Raw genomic sequence first — 19600 nt, forward strand, 5'->3', positions numbered from 1 at the left:
CAGTCAAAACAATGTACCAAATTATATTACTAACAAGCTTGCTTAGGGGATAAGGTGTGTTATGGAAAGTCGCTTGGTCGTCAGCTTGATATGATATACCATAAGTTATTTTGATATAGCAATTAAACTTACATAAAATTTATAATATGTGTCCCTGACCATATAAATACAGTCATAATGGGTACATTTTTTTTTTTTTTTTTTTGAGTTTTCACTTTATAAATATTTGCAGAGATACAAATAATAAAAACGGCAAAAAATAAATAAAAAATATTGAGAAAACCTCCTCAGCTGTCCAAATGAAGTCCTTAGTAACAATTAATATTAGGCTACTAATGAGCAAATATATTTTTGATAAATGTAGTGGATCTTCTACACAAACACCAATAAATATATTTACATTACTATTATTTTTATGGAACTTTTTAATATCCTAATATTTTTTAACAACAGAAAAAATCAATTATTTTGATCCATTTAATGTGTAATATTGGCTATTGCTAATGCTACAAATATAACCTACATGTGCTACTTATGAGTTTACTTCTATGTTTTGTGGGCTCCAGGGTCAAAATGTGACACGGATATATTATAAAGACCAACTTTGGCTCATGCAGCCCTAGTGCTCGCACCTCTGGACTAGAAGTACAGTAGCTGACAGGTATCTGCAGATATTTTTAATCGGGAAGTTTGTCAGTCTGTATCAATCTAACATGTTTTGTATTCACATGTGAAAGACTTTAGATTATGGACCTGTTCATTGATTTTTGTTTTCTATTTTAAAAAGATTTAATGAAAATGTTAGGCAGAATCATAATAACAATAGAAACAGTGAATCCCAAATCATGAGAGACATCAGCAAAAAACAAGCAGCTTTAAATTTCACACACTTATATGAATATGGTACTGAATTTATCAACCAGCTGTAAGTGATTCCCTGAAACTTCCACTACAGTTCCTATATACATCCACATAATGCAAGGTTTCTGGATGTTTCAATTAGCTAAGCATTTCTGTGTATTACCTTTCCAAGCACTCTTGCCTCATTTATCTGGCAAACTCATAAGTTTAGCAGGAGATTTCCCCATCCCGTATTTGTCCCAGATGCCTTTTCATGCAGTGTATGAAATAAGAGAGAAAAATACCGTCAAGTTCAATATAAGGATGAATAAATATTAATGGTAACACTTTACTATAAAGATGTCATTTGTTAACATTAATGTATTAATTAACATCAATGAACAATACATTTATTACACAATTTATTAATCTTTGTTAATGTTAATAAAAAAAGTCGTTCATTGTTCATGTTACTTCAGTGCATTAATGCTTTCTACAAACACAACTTCAGATTTTAATAATGCATTAACAATGGTGTATTATTATGTTATTTATATATAAGTAACTAATGTTATTAACCACGCAATCCAATGAACCTTACTGAAGAATGACCGCGAGATGAGGCATTATGCGCGAAGCACCGCTAATTCAACTTAATATTTTACAGAGTTTAATGTAGCAATGTGGTCGCTCAGTTTTTCAAGATCAGTTTTAATAGTGTAACTATTAATAGATTTGAACAAAGAAAGTGTTACTACACACAGGATCGTATTGGATTGCAAAATACAAAAATAAGAGGAGGTAAAGAAAAACTTGGTACTTATTAAAATAATCACCCTTACTTAAATATATGAATACAAAACTGCTGTTAACAGGTTAGTATAACGCTTCCTATCTACACTAGTAAAATAATGGCAACTTACTCTGTCAACACTGCACTCCCCACCCTACGCTCACAACAAAAGACAAAACATGGGGCATGAGTATCCAGATTCCAACACTGAACACGCTCACAACAAAAGACAAAACATGGGGCATGAGTATCCAGATTCCAACACTGAACCAAAACCAAGCCCCAGACACTCAACACACCACATGAAAATTGTAATTAAACATACCTCCATCCCTGCTTTTTTGTTTCATCTGTTACATTAGTAAATGAAATCATTTGCTATGTTTACCCTAATTTGTTCAACTAAAATAATATTCAACCTTTTTTATTTTTGCTGTAACTTGTGACCCTCTTTAAAATTATGATTTGGAAAATAATTATTTCAAGGTAATCTCATCTCTAAACCAGACAAATTTTTGGGCAGTCAAGCCAAAAGTGAATTGGAGTTTAAGGCTTCTTGCAGTTAAAAAAAGAAAAGAGTATTCATTTAGTGTGCAATAACGACTGCAGCCTTGTATTTTTGTTCTTGACCTTGTTTTGATATAAAGGGAGTCAGAGTCAACAAAAAATTACATTTGAACACCCCTATCTGAGGGAAGAAGTGATCATACAAGAGAAGTTGACGTTCACTGGTGTAATTTAATGTCGTTAAATATATAAAACATTTTGCATGTAAATAATGGTGTATTTATAATCTTGGACCTCATTATTGTTAGTTGGTTTCACAAAAACACTGAATGACCAATAATGTCTCAAGCACCACCAGCATTTTCCAAATTCTGTTTAACATGAAAAATATACATTTTCATGTTTGCAACAACATTTTAATTCTAATTTTTGAAAGTGATATTGTTTAAAAATTGTTGACGTTTTCTCAATGTTAAACTTTCCAATTTTATGCCATTTTGATGTATCTTCCTAAAAATGTTCCCTTATTCCTGGTTTCTTTTACTTTTGTGATTATATTTAATTAAAGGTATAGTTCAATCTTCAAAATATATTCTTCTATGTTCAACATAAGAAAGCAACTCATACAGGTTTGGAACAACATGAGGGTGAGTAAAGGATGACAGAATTTTCATTTTTGGGTGAACTATCCCTTTAAAGTAAAAAAAAAAACATTACAGAAAACCTGACCTAAATCCAACAGTTATACAGCAATTCCTGTTTCAGTTATGAAACTTATCTTCATAGATACATAACAAATTTGCATAATCTTAATTGGCTTCCTGCAAACAATGTCTACTTTGACCCGCCCTCAAACACTTTAGTTTGTGGTTTGTGTTGTGATGCTGTTTTCTGCCGTGCAAAAGCAGATTTGCGTTGTTCACAATTCCAAAGGATGAGGATGTGAAGAGTCAGTGGTTAAAATTAATTTTAACAATGATACCACAGCAGTAAAACGCCAACCTTCCCATCATTTTACTGACGACTGCTTCACATGGCCAACTCACATTACATATGTGCCATTTTTGATAGTTGATAATTACTGTAAGGGTTTACTATTTAGCTGTGACATTCTGATAAATTCTGATAAATTATAAATATACACATTGGACAACAGCCTTTGGAGCTGAATGGCCACTTTGTTTCCGACACATGCTGCAAACAGTAGACCAGTCACAACAGACTGAGCCATCTGACCAATCAGAGGAGAGTAGCTTTGTGGAAGGAGGTCTTTGGAGAGACTGAATCTTTGAATGAATCATTTCAGACTATTTGAGAAACAAGGTGATGTGAGATGAGTATTGCGAGAAAATTAAATAGTTTTTTGACCTTGGATGCATGTAAACCTATTGTAGGAGACCTCCAAAACAAAATTACCAATCTTTAAGAAAGGGTAATATGGGCACTTTAAGTCAAAAATTGTATAAAAAAATGTAGTTCTGGAATAAAAAAGCAATCATTCTATTTACAAATAATATTTTACATAATGCATTGACATCCACACTTAAATTGGGACTTAGACCGAAAACATTTTTGGGCCACTGTATGTGTCGGACAAAATTTTAAAAGCAAATTGTACAAAGACTAAGATTGACTCATTTGCGTTTTCTCTCTTTCTCAGATGTCATTATTTCATGTGGTGTTCCTGCTGCTCACTGGACTGGATGTGAGTTTGTCTCAAGATGAGATGTCGACGGTCCCTTTCGGCTGCAGATTTGGACCTCCACGACCATACACTCTCTTATGTGACCTGGATGCTATATGGGGCGTGGTGGTGGAGGTCGTAGCAGCGGCTGGTGTGTTCGCTGCCATTTTACTTTTGATAGCGTTACTGTGTCGCCTGCACTCAGTGACCGAGGCACCAAGGCGAAGTGGCATCGGTCCGATTCTCTTACTGTTAATGGGCATTATTGGGCTGTTTGGGCTTAGTTTTGCATACCTTATTGAGCTTAATGAAAGCATCTGTGTGGTGCGACGTGCCCTCTGGGGTTTCTTTTTCTCCCTCTGCTTTGCCTGCATGTTAACACAGGGCTTGAGGCTGCGCAAGCTTGCATGTGAGTCTCGTAGCCCAGGCGGGTGTGCCCTTGTTGGACTAGTGCTGGGGTTAACAGCAGTACAAGGTATTATTGCTGCAGAGTGGCTTTTTCTAACAGTGCTGCGGGAGGGTAACCCGGCTTGCGAGTATCAGCCACTGGACTTTGCACTCGCTTGTGCTTATGTGGTAGCACTTCTGCTGGCTGCCCTAGTAACTGCAACATTAGCGCTGTGTGGGAAGGCACGACAATGGCACTGTAATGTTGTGTGGCTTCTAGTCTCCTGCTTGCTGTCCATTCTCCTGTGGGTGGCTTGGGTTGGTTTCTATGTGTATGGAAACAAAGTACTTGAGAAGTCTCCGGACTGGGATGATCCAGCATTGGCTGTGGCCCTGGTAGCACAGGGTTGGTTGTTATTGCTGTGCCATGCTGCTCCTGAAGCCCATGCCTGTCTTCGATCACCAACTCAGCCTTCAGCTCCAGACTATTTTGACACATCTCAGAATTCATCACATATGAGAGACGCCAGCCTTGATGAGGACATCCCACTTTCACACAGGCAGTTTGTGGAGAGCCAGGGATACGCGTTTGATGAAAATGCTGCAGGTACAATAAGGCACAAAGATCAATATATCATTTAATATACATTAAACAGATCCTAACATCCATCTTCTGTGTTGTAGGACTGAGAAGTGGTAACCATCATAACGGCAACACAGGGGCCAGACCCAGTGCACCCTTCAGAAGTAACGTCTACCAGCCAACTGAGATGACCATGATACTAAATGGAGGAGCAGTGAGTACATAACTTCATATTTTTATAAATAGACCAAATAAACCTGTAGAAACCTTTTTCCATATATTTGACAGGTTTGAGAAAAGTGATTGACTCAAGCTTGAAACAGGCCCTGTCAAAATAGCATTTCTGTTGATCTATAAGTTTTATAGACCCCTTAAAAGTTTGTAAACATTGCAACGTCTCCGGGTGGACGGGGCTTAGCTGGAGGCAAAAAGATGCGCGGACGCAATGTTGACAAGCGTAAACTAGCACGTTTTTGGAGGGATTTATTAAACATGGATGCAGAAGAAGGTTCGGAACTGTCCGAATATGTACAGTCACTGACTCTGCGGGACCGTGAGAAAAAATAATAATAAAAAAAGTGGGAGTTAGCATACATTTATCAATTAATTCAGTTGATCATTCAGTTCACTGACCAAACTGGTTATCTGAACAAAATATAATGACGAGTGGATAACATTACAGTAGCCTAATTTATTTATTTTTAGCTAAGCCTGGTGTAGTTCTTGTATCTTGTTCTCATTGGAAACATTTTAACCAGGTTTTGGATATTTCCTAGACAACATATGAATTACTTTCGGGTGGCTTGGGGAATTTTGTCAAGGCTTATTGTCTAATGTAACCTATCGCTGGGCTAACTATGATTAGCAATGTGGATTATTTTAAGAGACCATTCAAAGGATGGCACACACATCTATCGCTGTATGTTTGTTTAACATTTAAGCTAGCTAGTGCGCTGAAGGTTGGTGACTTTTCACCTATAAAACATAAACTTGCTGATTTGTACTAGATAAAACCAACACACCAGTACATATGCATAGATTATTTTACCTAATATGAAGTGTGCACTGCAAACACGAGCATTATTTATGATCGTCTCTGTCTAGTCTGTACGCCGTATTGCATTCAACCACAATTGTCTTCGTGTTTTCTGTGAAGGAATGTCGGCCGGGATCCGGTGAAACCTTAGTTTTGAACCAAAAGTGCTGTTCCTTCTATTCTGGCAGCCAAAAACACAACAAGACGACATTTTAAAGTCAAAACCTCAAACTTTCAGCGCGCCTGCTATGAGTTCTTCCTTATGTTTTGCCTCCAGCTAGAGCGGTGACGTCACAGTGACGTAGGCGATTAAGGGGTCTATTAGTTTTATCAGAAAAGATCAAAGCTGATCATTTATGATGAGTCCGGTTCAGGTCTTTGGTCCTACAGTATAACATGCCCTCTAGAAGTGGAAGGAAAAAACTATCATGGACTCCACGTAGAGTGACTATACTTTGCACATAAGGACGTGGATTGAAAATGTTTACAGGACATAATTACATAGTAATTCCATTGTACAATAAATAAACCATTTAAAGGCAAAATATGTAAGATTTTTTTATTAAAATATCCAAAAACCACTAGAACAGTGTTATATAATTTGATGATTTGTGTACTTACATTATCCCAAATGTTTCGAAGAATGTTTAAATGACGTCATAACCCCTCGATTTCTGGTTCTGTTTTGTTGAAAACATGGGAACACCAAAGACGTTTTAATATGTTGTGCATTTTAATAGACCAGTGACGACCGCACAGAGTAGCATTATAACAGAACTTTCAAACATATCTAGTGTTATAAAACAGCGCTGCTTTACCCCTCATACGCACGAACGGAAGGAGCAGAAGCGGTCGACTGTGGCATAATAAAAGCTCCGCTGCTTTCGAGCCGCATGTGTGTCACGCTCGATCAGCAGCCTCGTTTCGATTCGACGGCTTTCAGCCTCACCCTGCTTTATACTACGTTAATAAATCATTAGCTCATCCATGAACATGATTTCTGCCCGAGTCCCGTCGGATTGCTGCAGCTGTGTGGATGAAGACCACAACTCCCATGATTCCACACTCAGTCACGGTGTCATCAAACTATGCCTTTGTTTCTGTTTGTTTTGAATACGCGGCCTCTAGTGGCGAAAAATTACACTGTGCTTTAAAGACAATTTCTTTGAATAATTATTTGGTTGTAACTGCAGAATTAAAGAGCTACATGTTTGGAACGGTGTTTAAAAAAGCAGTTTTTTTTTTTTTTTTTTTTTACAGTACGGTTATATGCATGAAAAATGCTGCCCACGTTCCTTTATCATACATTCACTCAATGCTTTGTCAGTAGCTGACTTACAGGAACACCATTAAAGTGTGATAATTGTCTGAAATCTACATACAGTCACACCAGTTCATCGCATACACTGGCTTCTGAGGCGCTGTATCCATGCCAACGCTAGTCAGATCTACCAGTCTCTTCTTCAGAAAGATGGTTTATCTATCCATGCTTTTTGGAAGCCTTTGGTTTATCATTCGAATTATTTGGACATTGTTTTTCAATGACTCACATTAAGTAGAGTTTGTCTTTGCTCACGGTGGAACACAATGGCTTTTTCTCGGTGTGTCCTTCTGTGTCCTCAACACGGAAGTATTTGGACACACACAGTAAGTCTGTTTTGTAGAGTGAGCCGACAGTTTCTCCTTCTCCTCCTGAACTTAGAGCAGTCTGTTTCTTGGATAAATTTGCATGTGGGGAGTTGTTGATGTCTGGAAGCTCGCAATGCAATCTCTGTTGGCTTGTGCGTGTTTCTGTCTACTATCACATGCAAGTGATGTGGTGTTTTGGGCTTCCAAACATTCGGCCCACATGATAGGTTGCTACACCGCTGATTCTGCTTCATCGGGTGCGTCTGCATTTCAGATGTCAAAAGTTCAGCTTTTGTATGGTTCAAACGACTATAATGTTGTGGTTATAACCGGGTCTGCCACCATGATGCGTATTCTGCTTTGGGTGCAGAACAAGTGTCTGTCGCAGAAGGTGGTGCACATGTCAGATTATCTGAATCTGAATCAGGAAAACAAAGTGCAGCATCTCTTAGTAGCAACATTTTGGCTGTCCCACATTTGGTTTTTGAACCTGGTGTCACTCCTGGAGGAGCCCCCTTAGGAGAAATTTGTTTTCCAAGAAATCTGTTTTCTTCAGACAACCATCACACTTGGAGGATGCTCCCATAGCATCTGCAACTGACGCAGGATATCATTCCCTACTCATGAAATGTCTCTGTTAAGTTATGTAACCCTCGTTCCTTGGAGAAGGGAACGGCGAGATTACGTCGACACTGACGTTAGAGGTCTCACTTAGGAGCCCCAATCACCTCGGAGCACTCAAGAAATGGCCAATGAGTATTGGAGAGTGGAATTTATACATACAGGTATATAAGATGGCAGCATGCATTCATTCATTCTGGTATGTGCTGAGGAGCTGAGAAAGCATACCGGCATTCAGCTAAGTTGAGCGTTGTGGCATGAGGGATGTAACATCTCCTTCAGGGAATGAGGGTTACATAACATAACCATTTTGTTCCCTTTCAGTCAGTGACGTTCAATGTTTCATCGAATGACGTTAAGGGTCTCTATGGAAATTATGCCAGGACAGATGCACCTCAGTCCGAAGGTTAAATTATAAAATTATGATAAGGTTATTTCTTTTTTATTTTTATTTTTTTTTGCACTGTTTGGAGCTTTGCATAATCTTTAAATCAGATTTATGATAAAAAGCTCCTTTACTTAGTGACAATACTGAGAACATCCCATCAATATCACTAAATAAATAAATATATAAATAACTTTTTAGTCATACCATTGATTTTACAAATTATTGGCCAGATTTTCCAAAGCACGAATGGTGTTTGCCTTAAACATGTGGTTCTGAAGTGATGAGTGATGCAATATGGAGGAGAGTAAATGTCTCTTTGGTGGTGGGGGGTTGTCTTCTCTGCTTTGACCCCACTATAAATAGAACAAAACCTGCCAACAATGCAACGCTGCAGCCAACGCCTTGTCAAAAGCTGAGTTAACATTTATCCAAACAAGAGCAATATTTCTGCTTAAAGAGAATGAGGCAATGTGCAAATGTGAATGTAGAACCAGTTCAAAATTCAAACCAGACATCATCAATTACCACAGTGTCAACTGTATTAAAATCATTTTGGAGGAAAAAACTGGATTGATAATCCTCTGAGAATAGACTGGCTGTAGAAGTATGAATGGCACACTGCTGGACAGGCTACTATTCTTCTTTCTCATCTATTGCCTGTCTCGATCATCAAGCAGAAGGAGCTGGATTCAATCATAAATCACATCATGTTCATTTATTGAGGCCAGAGGAGAACTGGTCCCGTTACTAAACCTGGTTTCTCCCAAGGTTTTTCCTGTCGCTTGATGTAGTTTGGGTTTCTTGACATCATCACATTTGAATGGCTTAGTTGGGGTTTAAAAGACACTTAAGTAATATTTTCAATTTGATTGCACTGGCACCATCGGATGAGAACAAAATGTGAACTGAATTGAGCTATTGTCACTATTGACTAGGGTTGGGTATCGTTTGAATTTGAACGATTCCGATTCCGATTCTTTTAAGAGGCAGGGTCAAAAAAAGTTAAGGATATTTTAAATAAGCTAACTAACCAACGGTCTTTCTAAAGGAAATAGTCTGACCTTCTCCTTCAATTTTAGTTCTATGAACTTTTTATGAACTTTACTATGAATTTCTCACAGAGCTGTTTTCAACTACAATATAAATATCAAATCTATGAATTTGAATATAAATATTATAAATTATGAATATATTTTCACAGGGGTACACTTTCCTCAAGAGAGCTTTATTTTTGAAAACCTCATGAAAACACATTTACACATGAGTGTATGATGCTGCAGGTACTTGAACATGTCACCGTGCTCCCACTGATGGGCTAACCTGGTGCAGAATAGCAAATAAACAATAAGAAACAACTTGTAAAACCCAGTCCAGATTAGCAGCAGGTACAGTGTAAAATCAGAAACAGTTCTTGTTTAGGAAAATGATCATATCTGCCTTCTCAGGCAGGATGCGTGAGCGTTCTGGACAGATAGTATCTCCTGCTGTGGAGAAAACACGTTCGCTGGGTGTAGAAGAAGCTTGAACGCATAAATAGGAGAAAGCGAGATTTGACAGCAAAGGATAAGTCTTTTGTTGGTTCCACCACCATGCAGCAGGATCCTCAGACATAAGGAACGGTGGAACTTCCTGGTATATCTGCAGCTCTCTCTCCACTTGTTTCTTGATGGACATGGAGCTCTGCTGTGACACTATGTTCGGTGCCTCTTCCTCAGCGAACAGCTCCTCCAGTGGAGTCTTCCTGGGCAGTTTGCAGGGAGGCTGTTGCTAAAAAACAAAACAAAAGGTTCATCAGCAGTATTATCACAAAAAAATGGAAAACCTCCATTAAAGGGACAATCATTATTTAAATTGAAAACCTATATAATATCAGCTATCGTACACTTACACTCTCCTGCTCATCCTCATTCTCAGACTGCATGGTGTCCCCATCAGCTCCACCGTCTTCCTCTGTTGACTACAAAGAACATAATTAGCATTTAGATCTTAGATTTTAATAGCTGAAAAGGACAGTTGCATGAATGACATTTCACCTGTTCAATCAGATTTCTCTGGATCTGGTCCCAGATGGTGACAACCGTGTCATCACCCAATTTATGTTTAAAGCATGGATCCAACGCAGTGGCCACTTGTGAATGGAGTAACATTAGGCTCAGCACATCGCGGAGTCGTGGAGTCACCAGCCTGGCTAACGTTCACAATCTCAGGTCCTAGATTGTCTATGAAAAAATACGTGGGCTAATTTGTTAGCTGCCTCAATTTTGGCGCAAGACATACTATTTATTGTATATGTATTGTTTTACTCACCGGATTCGGACTGCAGTGCAGTCACTGCGGTGCCAGGCTAGGGGTCGGAGCCAGAGGAAGAGGCAGCGGAGGACGGTCAGCGCAGCCTCAAAGACGGGGCACATGTTTATTTCTACTCCATGAACTCGGAGGTGCTTTATCATGTTCGACGTGCACCCTCATATTCACGAAACAATCTTGCCGCAAATGTTGCATTTTGCCGAGATTTCGTTCTGTTTAGAAAAGTGAAGCCACACTTTGGACCACCGACGCACGCTATCCATGTTCGACTCGCCCGGTTATGCCAACACTTCCAGTGGATGCTTCTTCGTTGGTGTTCATGAGTTTCTTCTTCCGGTCAGCGGACTGTGAATCGAAACTAGGAATCGAAATTTAACGATTTGAACGATTCTGGGAAAATCGCAAAGCTAGTCCCGGCTCCAATCAAGACTCGATACTCGATACCCAAGACTACTATTGACACCATTGCCTTCTGGGCAGTGTGTTTGTGTACAGCAATAACAGGGACAGTCATTCATGGAGAAGTGGAAGTATTTGATGTCTTTAACCAGGTCTTTATTTGGGAAGGTGTCCATTACTTTGTCCCTGTTTATGAAGCCTGAGCTTTCAGACAGCTAGCATCTATTGTGCCACTTTAAGAACATTGATCAGCTCTTCCTCTGAAGATAATCCCTTAAAGTCATTTCCTACAGAGGAAGAGCTGATCAATGAATGTCCACACCCTCTTTAGTCAAATCATTGTTCACAATGCCACAGAAAGTGTAAAACATCACAACAGTCTTCACGGACCAAGAAGCAGTGAAACATCTTCTGTATGTCAGCTGTAACAGTGACAGGTTCCTTTTGAAATCTTCATGAGGACACCTAACAGGATATTGTTACGGTCAGGGCCTGTCAGCAGTACTGAGAGTTACTCCATGGGTATTTTCAAGTAGCCTCTGTATGAACTCTAAGAAGTTCTCTAGTCGTTTCTCAGACCTGCAACTGAGAGACATGGTATGGCAATGGTACCACCCAGGTGTTACTCAAATCTTTGTTTCTGGTGAATTCTTCAGTCCACCAGATCTAGCTTGTGACTTTCCAAGGCACACATCTCCTACAATGACTCAGTCAGTGTCTCATTTCTGAGCAAATAGAGAATTATGAACACCATTGAATTGTGTGTGGACTTTAGAGGCCGTGACCCCCCAATCACAGGAACTGTTTACACTTAATGTGTGCTGTTTGTGACATAACAATGTACATAAACGTACCTATTAAGGTGTACATTAATGCATGGGTGGAAGTTTATCATTTCAGAATCATGTTTGGACTCTGTGTTCAACACAATGCACAATTCCGAAGTTAATTGGGAAGTGGTTTGGAACATGAATAATTGCAGGTTTAACCTATGCATTAAGTTCTACATCAGAGTGGGACTTTCTGTGGCTAGCTTACTCGATCCCAACAGCCTTGTCGCTGGAACAGAAAGGCACCAATATGCAAATTTGTCCTGCTCACAAAGGATTGAAAGGTTCTCTCTTATAGACAAAAGGAGGGTTCTGAAAAGAGAAGCTTATTGAAAAAAAGAAAAAGGAAAGAAAGAAGAATTCTAAATACTGTAACAAGGGAAGCAAGCAAGGCTTCTCCATCTGTACGTACCGGATTGTCAGGACGTCCACTTCTGCTGTAAACAGCTGATGACAGTCAGCCTCGTCAGGTGCTGACAGATTTTATCTTCTGTTTAATGCACTTGAGAGGTGTTTTTTTTTCCCACTTATGTTGCACCACTTATCTTATGTAAATGTCTGTAAACCTGTCTGCTTCTAATTGGCTAATTTTGTTTCTTATTGTCACAGGTTCCGTCCGCACCTCCCACATACACAGGAAGACAGCTGTGGTAAAGGAGGAGAAGGGTGAATGGAAAAGTGGTATAAAATCTCTGAAGTGAATGCAGACTTACAGTTAGGAACAACATTAAAAGCCGCCAGTGCTCCAGTGAGACTGAAATACAGGTCTGTGATGTGTGTGTGTGTGTGTGTGTGTGTGTGTGTGTGTGTGTGTGTGTGTGTGTGTGTGTGAGAGAGAGCAGTTTGACAAGCATGATAGAAGGATGTTAACACTGGACAACTCTTTGCACCATCAATAGCTGTAGTGATTCTGAGTTTGTGTACTGGTAAAAATATTGATGCGGTTTCACAGATTTTCATTCCCACAGTATTTTAATTTTATAATTGTGTCAGATACACCTGAATATTTATCTTGCTCTGGCTTCAGATTCACCCTGAAGTCATATCGTATGTTTCATGAAGAAGATGAACAGACCCGTCTGTATTGCAGTTGTGATTGTGCTGTAAAACTTGGACATTTTATCATTCTGTGATAACTGGATACAGTACTTTGGTTTCTCTGGTTTTTATTTCGTGAGTTGTCTGTGTAGGAATGACTGGCGTGCAGCTGTAGCACCAATCCCCATGCAACATGCTGTGACAAATGGTTAGCGTTCTTCTATGGACTCGTTAGCTGAAATCTCACTCAATTCTAAGCAACACCTTGTTGCAAATGGGCTGTATTTTTATACATCAAATTATTCTTGCATTTCGCCACTGGAGCTGTGAAATATTTAATCAGTTTTGAGCTCTGCTCTGTTTAACAGTTCTACTATTAACCTTCAGATATCTACTACTGCTGGACAGATCCCAGTGGAAATAACTATGATGACAAAGCAAAGCAGGGCGGTGAGGACAGGGGGTGGAGTGGGAATGTAATTCAGATGAGGTTTGCTAGTCTGAATTATGATTTAAAAACGGCAACTCTAAATGGCCATATACACACTGCAAAGTTTTGGAAGTGATAACTTCTAATGTGGACTCCTAATGTGGGGAATAAATAAGTTACAGTGCCTGATAACTATATCACTGTTAATAGGTTTATTTTGTTTTGCTAATTTTAATCATTTTTGTGCATTGTCAACTGACATTAGAGCCCAAGTAGGCTAATGGACAATGGTAAAGTAATCCAAAAATTAGATTTAAATAATTGGAGTTGTATGGATTACTTTGAAATGTTTAAATTCACAGATTTTTATTTTATGAGCAAAAAGAGATGAAGTATATTTTGTGTGTTTCACAGAAGCTACGAGGGTTTAAATGATTTTTGGGTGAACCGTCCCTATAAGCACTGAAAAGAGTGACGGCTGCAGTATGTACATGGCCACAGAGATCAGAGAACTGGGGTAAGAGGGTCCGGTCAGGTCATCTTTCAAATAGCTCTCTTTGTGTTTTTTTTGTCCGGTGAGGGTGACAATGTGCTTAACCAGCTGTGTTCTGAAAGTGTTTTTATCATTGATGTTTGCTCCTTATACTGGGCTGTAGCTTTTGGAAAGGGATAGTGAGTTGTAGAGAATAACTACGATTTCCTTTATAGTTATGCATGCAGAGTCCTAAACCACATCACATAAACAGATGTATATTACGGCTCATTATTAAACCGTTTTCACAAAACCAAGTGTGAACATTTGGTTGATTGCTCGGTCCAGTTCAGAGTTATGTCCCATATACACACTGCAAAGTTATGATGATCTTCTAAGTGGACTCCTAATGTATGGGGCATAAATAAGTTGACAGTGCCTGAAACGATATCACTGTTAATGGTTTATTGTTTTGCTAATTTTAATATTTTTGTGCGTTAACTATGTTTCACCTAACTGACATTAGATCCCAAGTAAGCGTAAGTAGGTTCCAAAAAGGACAATGTAATCCAAAAAAAATTAGGATTTAAATGATGGGAGTTGTATGGGATTACTTTGAAATGCTTACATCACAGATTTTTATTTTTGAGCAAAAAGAGAGAAATATTTTGTGTGTTTCACAGACGTACGGGGTTAAAATGATTGCAGAATGTCAATCTTGGGTGAACCATCCCTATAAGCACTGAAAAGAGTGACGGCCTGCAGTAGTTATGTACATGGCCTAGTGACCCGCGAACTGGGTAAGAGGCTCCTGTCAGGTCATCTTTCAAATAGCTCGATTGTTTCCTGCCTTTGGGGGGTGGCACAATATACTAAACCAAGCTGTGTCTAAAATCGTTTTTATCATTGATGTGTGCTCCTTATACTGGGCAGTAACGTTGGAAAGGAATAAGTGAGTTGTAGAGAAATAACTACGATGTTCCCTTTATAGTTATTGCATGCAGTGTCCTAAACCACAAACCATTAAACCGATGTATATGACTGCCTGCAATTCTCAAACGTTTTTTCACAAACCAAGTGTGAACATTTGTGGATTGCTCAGTTAGTCACGGAGTTCGCTTTTCCAAGAGTCCCCTTGTTATACAAGGTACAAAAATGCAAATGACAACCTGAAAAAAAACACTAAAAACGCAAAGATGTAAATTACACATCATCAATCATAGTTTACTTTCACTAGTTATGATGGACCGCTAGAGTCTATCTGAACCATACCCCAGAAACCCATGTGTGAGTCTCCTGAGATTTGACTGATCTCACACACAGAATATAGAATTTATAAAAACCTTTTTTGCTCACCAGTATTGGTTACATTGTAGAGCGCAGTTCATCTTAACATAGCATCAATAACAAACCCTCAGTAAAAACTATTTATATAAAATACATACATTTCCTTTTGCATGTGATGTGTCAAATTTCATTGCAACACATTTTTCAAAGACAAACATTACACTTTACATGTGAGCATTCCAAAACTCACACAACACTTGCTATAGCACGCAAAGAAACTGCCATACGGGGGTGCTTAGGAGCACGCATTAGCATGAACTTCCTTCTTCTATGGTCACTTTTTTCTACTGTCATGGTGGGGCAGTATGAAGAGAATTTTGTTTAACTGTTAAAAGTTACCTACCTGAACACTAACATGTATGGTTTCATGCCACAGTCAGTATTTGAAGGGTACTATTATCGTAGAGTACAATGAGAAGCTCGTCCTGTTCTGTATTAGAGCCTTTATTTCTGTCCTCATATCCTTATGTTCATGACCTCAGCCCAAGATGCTCAGTAAATAAAAAAAGTTCCTGTTCTATATAAAAAGCCTCCATTTCTGTATTAGAGCCTTTATATTAATATCATGTTTGTTGTTTCTGTTGTTTGGTCAGCTCCTGTAAGGGGGTGTATATAATATGCGCACAGGACCGTGTTGGTCAGGTTTTAACATGACAGTCATAAACATACCCCGGTTACTGTTTTTCAACATGCCTGAAAATAATGAATAAGGCAATGTCAGTGTGATATAATGAGATGAAGTTCAGTTGGTTATCTGTTCATAAAGTTAGAAAAACAATAGTGAGATATGCACATAATGTCTGTTTCCTGAGATCTTCCATACTACTGAATTTCCCTTGTTTCTGTGTTCTCCACATCTCTTTTAAAGAGAAAATGCATAAGACTTCACTTTCTCACTAATAAACATCCATGATTGCAAGATATGTATGATTGATAACTTCTCTTTGGCCATAGGATGTCAGAAAAATTTCAACTTTAAGAGACCCATTCTCTTGTATTATATGAACTCGTTCATGTATATATATATATATGTGTGTGTGTGTGTGTGTGTGTGTGTGTGTGTATGTGTATATATATATATATATATATATATATATATATATATATATATACCTTCTTGCATTCTTCTTCTATTTTGCACCTCTATTATTTTTTACTGAGGGCAGATCAACTTTGTCTGGCTGCTACATGTGATAGCATACACAAGGATCCATATTCCTTTCTGTGTGAAATGGACTAAACTGTTCTTACTATTATAATAACAATAAATGATTAATAATTACATGCAAGTAAACCCTAAGCTTAGAACCTTAATCCTAACTTTCTTTGACCATATAGGTAAGCACATGTAGCTAATTAAAATTTCAGCTCAGTACCTCTAAATGTATAATTACACTGCAACAAGGACACCTTAAAATAACTTTGTAAATCCAGATATTAAATAAATCTTACAAAAAAATGAAAAACAAGAAGAGAACAATTTATACTTTTCTAATTTAAATTATTAATCTAAATTACATATCTATCATCACTTTAATTATTTTACTCTTTCACTCTTTACAGGGTCCATGTAATGCTAAATTTCTCCATATCTGTTCCAACGAGAAATAACAAATCTTATCTACATCTTGGAATAGCCTAAGAGACAAGTAAAATTATTAGCAAAGCTTAATTTTTTGGTGAACTATTCCTTTAATAACAAAAAAAGTGATTAGTTACTACAAACCTGTTCTCTAGTCCCTGAAGTATCTCATTATTTTGTATGTCTCCCCCATCAAACACACCTAATTCAGCTCTTCAGCTCATTAGCAGAGACTACAAGACATGAAATGGGTGGTGTGTACCAATCAGGGAGACATACAAAATGCCGCCGTAGGGGTCCCTAGGACAGAGCTCTTGAGAAACACTGAAACAGAAGCCACAGCAGTGAATTCTTCATTCCTGCAGTTACGTTGAGCTGATTACGATGTAGAGTGGTGGTGCGCTGGGAAGAGAGGATTGGCTTGAGCAGCTCTTTCTCTTCTCTGAGGCTTCCTGAGGAGCTGGTGTACACAGGACTCTGCTCTGAGGTGGTGGGAGGAACCACCCAATGGACACACCAGCCTTCCACATGCTGGTCAGCACTGCCATCAAGTTCAGCCAGCCCACCAAACTGGAAAAAACAAACAAAACAACAATAGGTCATAATTCACTACAGGGACTACAGCTGTACAATCAAAAATGAGATTTGAGCAAATAACCTTTCAATATATCAGCTTCACCCGATGCTGAAAAATTATCTAATATAAATGTGAAATTTATCGACTAAATGGCTTAAATATAGGCCCTAGCCTGGACCGTGTCTGACAGCTTATCAGAATTCCTGGCCGAGTCCAACCTGAGCTCATCTCTTTTTCCCCTTTTCCCAAAAAAACAGCTTATACTACTTTTTTTCAGCTATTAAAAATAGTTCAGCTTTGTATGTAATGGCAAAGTGATTATATTTCGCTTCGCTTGTCTTACTAAGTTAATCTAGAAAGACATTTGGAGCATTTTTTTTTTGTTTGTTAAATGTATGTTTTTGTTTTTTAAAGTGCCATTGTTAGAGTATACATATCCAATCGTTTGTGCAGAGAATGGAGGCGCCAGCGCGGATCACTTTCATTGTAGAAACAACTTAAAAAATAAACCATCATTTTTGCTCATAAAGGTAAGAGTAATACATCTTCTCAGAAACTGTAAAGGGTCTACTTTATATTAGTGTGCACTCACAATATCAACAAAACATTGTCGTTTGTGTAAAATAAAGAAAAAAACAGGGCTGCGTTGCTTCCCAAAAAGCTTCAGTAGCCAAAGAAGTTAGTAAAACGCATCGTGACGAAAGTGGGATCTTAATATTATGGTCTGTTTCCCCAAAATCATCGTCGAACTTAAGTAGCGCACTTGAAAATCATTGTAGATCTACGAAAGTGCTCTGGAGTAATCGTGAAAGCCGTAAGTGCATCGTGAAGAAGACAGATTTATGCGTCACCTGCAGGACAATCGGCAGATTACACCTTTAACTTTAGCTAACTTTAACTTTTAACTAATAAGTGCTTTATTCATGTGATTTTAATTAAATTTGAATTTCTAAATGAAATAATTAAAAAGGACAGAAAACAAAAATACAAATACACATCTAAATTAAATGACTGAAGAAAAAAGTTAATAAAAGAAGTAATGTAGGAAACATGCTTCAAAGACTGGGAAAAATAGGGATAAATGAAAAAAGAAAAGAAAAATCCTGTCAATGATTTACTGATGTGCAGCCATCTTGGGCCTGGAAATAAAGTCTCTACAAATATACTTATATTATATTATATTCGAGCATGCTGGAACGCAGCATTAGGTTAACATTTCAATAAACATGCTGCAGTACTACAGTATATGAGCCATTCTAAAGGTGACATTTCAGCATTTGACAAACGGTGATATAACTCCTAAGTAGCACCTTAAAGCACCTTTCAGCACACGTTATGACTGTGTTAAGTGCATTTTTGGGAAACGCACGTGAAACAATAATACATGTTTTTAAAATTACTCGTAGAAAACCCTCTTAAGCGCTAAGATCTATCGTTATCCGGAAACCCGGCCCAGGATGCGCTTTCTGCCGTCTCGGTCTTATACGGGAGCGCTTCACAACAATTGACCGAAACTCAGCGAATAGCCTACTTGCCTCACAGATTTGATAAATATATCAACAAAAAGCTTTGAATTACTAATTTAAAACGAAATCATTAAAATCAAAAACAAAAACTCTTTTATTATAACATCTGTAAAAATCCATTTCTCTCTATAGGTGCATGGTCGCCGTGATTTTGCCAAGACATGTTCCTAGATCAACATCTTCTGATGATCCTGGATCAACATTTTTGTCCAAAAATATAGACTTAACTCAATCCCTACCCCCTAAACCTACCCATAATTTATTTCTAAAATCAGTGGGGAAATGACAGCTCATTAACAAGGGTGTAGAAGCACCTAACTCCTGGTTGCAGAAAGCCTAAAACAGATATTTTCTGAAAAAGTTATATCTCTCTCATTCTGATTGGTTGATTGAATAAAGAAACCCAGGATCAACAAGGATGTTGATCCAGGAACATGTTGTACTTGGTGAAATCACGCTCGCCATAGGCGCATCCAGTGAGGAAATTGCGAGTCAGGATCAACTTCATCTTTGCGACAATGACTCAGAAAACACTAGTTTATTAATAAATAATTCAAATATCTCATTACCATTAATGGCAGGGGGAAATAGTAATTACTTTTTGCTGAGGTTTTGCAGCAAGCT

General features: G+C 38.2%; 2 protein-coding genes across 4 annotated transcripts in view; one reads left to right on the forward strand and one right to left on the reverse strand.

Annotated features, from left to right (window-relative positions):
* iqck (IQ motif containing K) overlaps positions 1-19600 on the reverse strand; it is a 131290-nt gene that overhangs the window by 84915 nt on the left and 26775 nt on the right. The window lies entirely within an intron of this gene.
* Positions 2856-14302, forward strand: LOC109050240 (G-protein coupled receptor family C group 5 member B-like). Its single transcript, XM_042721035.1, has 3 exons — positions 2856-4818; positions 4896-5008; positions 12614-14302. The coding sequence occupies exons 1-3, from the start codon at positions 3801-3803 to the stop codon at positions 12656-12658; spliced, it is 1176 nt and encodes a 391-aa protein (XP_042576969.1). The 5' UTR covers positions 2856-3800; the 3' UTR covers positions 12659-14302.

This window comes from Cyprinus carpio, chromosome B3, assembly GCF_018340385.1.
Source record: "Cyprinus carpio isolate SPL01 chromosome B3, ASM1834038v1, whole genome shotgun sequence".
NCBI classification, from domain to species: domain Eukaryota; kingdom Metazoa; phylum Chordata; class Actinopteri; order Cypriniformes; family Cyprinidae; genus Cyprinus; species Cyprinus carpio.

What these genes read in the sequence shown, in the direction of transcription:
- LOC109050240 (XM_042721035.1), top strand. Translation starts at nt 3,801, where the DNA reads ATGTCATTATTTCATGTGGTGTTCCTGCTGCTCACTGGACTGGATGTG. An exon ending in GTTTGATGAAAATGCTGCAG is followed by an intron (nt 4,819 to 4,895) that starts GTACAATAAGGC and finishes TCTGTGTTGTAG; the next exon opens with GACTGAGAAGTGGTAACCAT. An exon ending in TGATACTAAATGGAGGAGCA is followed by an intron (nt 5,009 to 12,613) that starts GTGAGTACATAA and finishes TTATTGTCACAG; the next exon opens with GTTCCGTCCGCACCTCCCAC.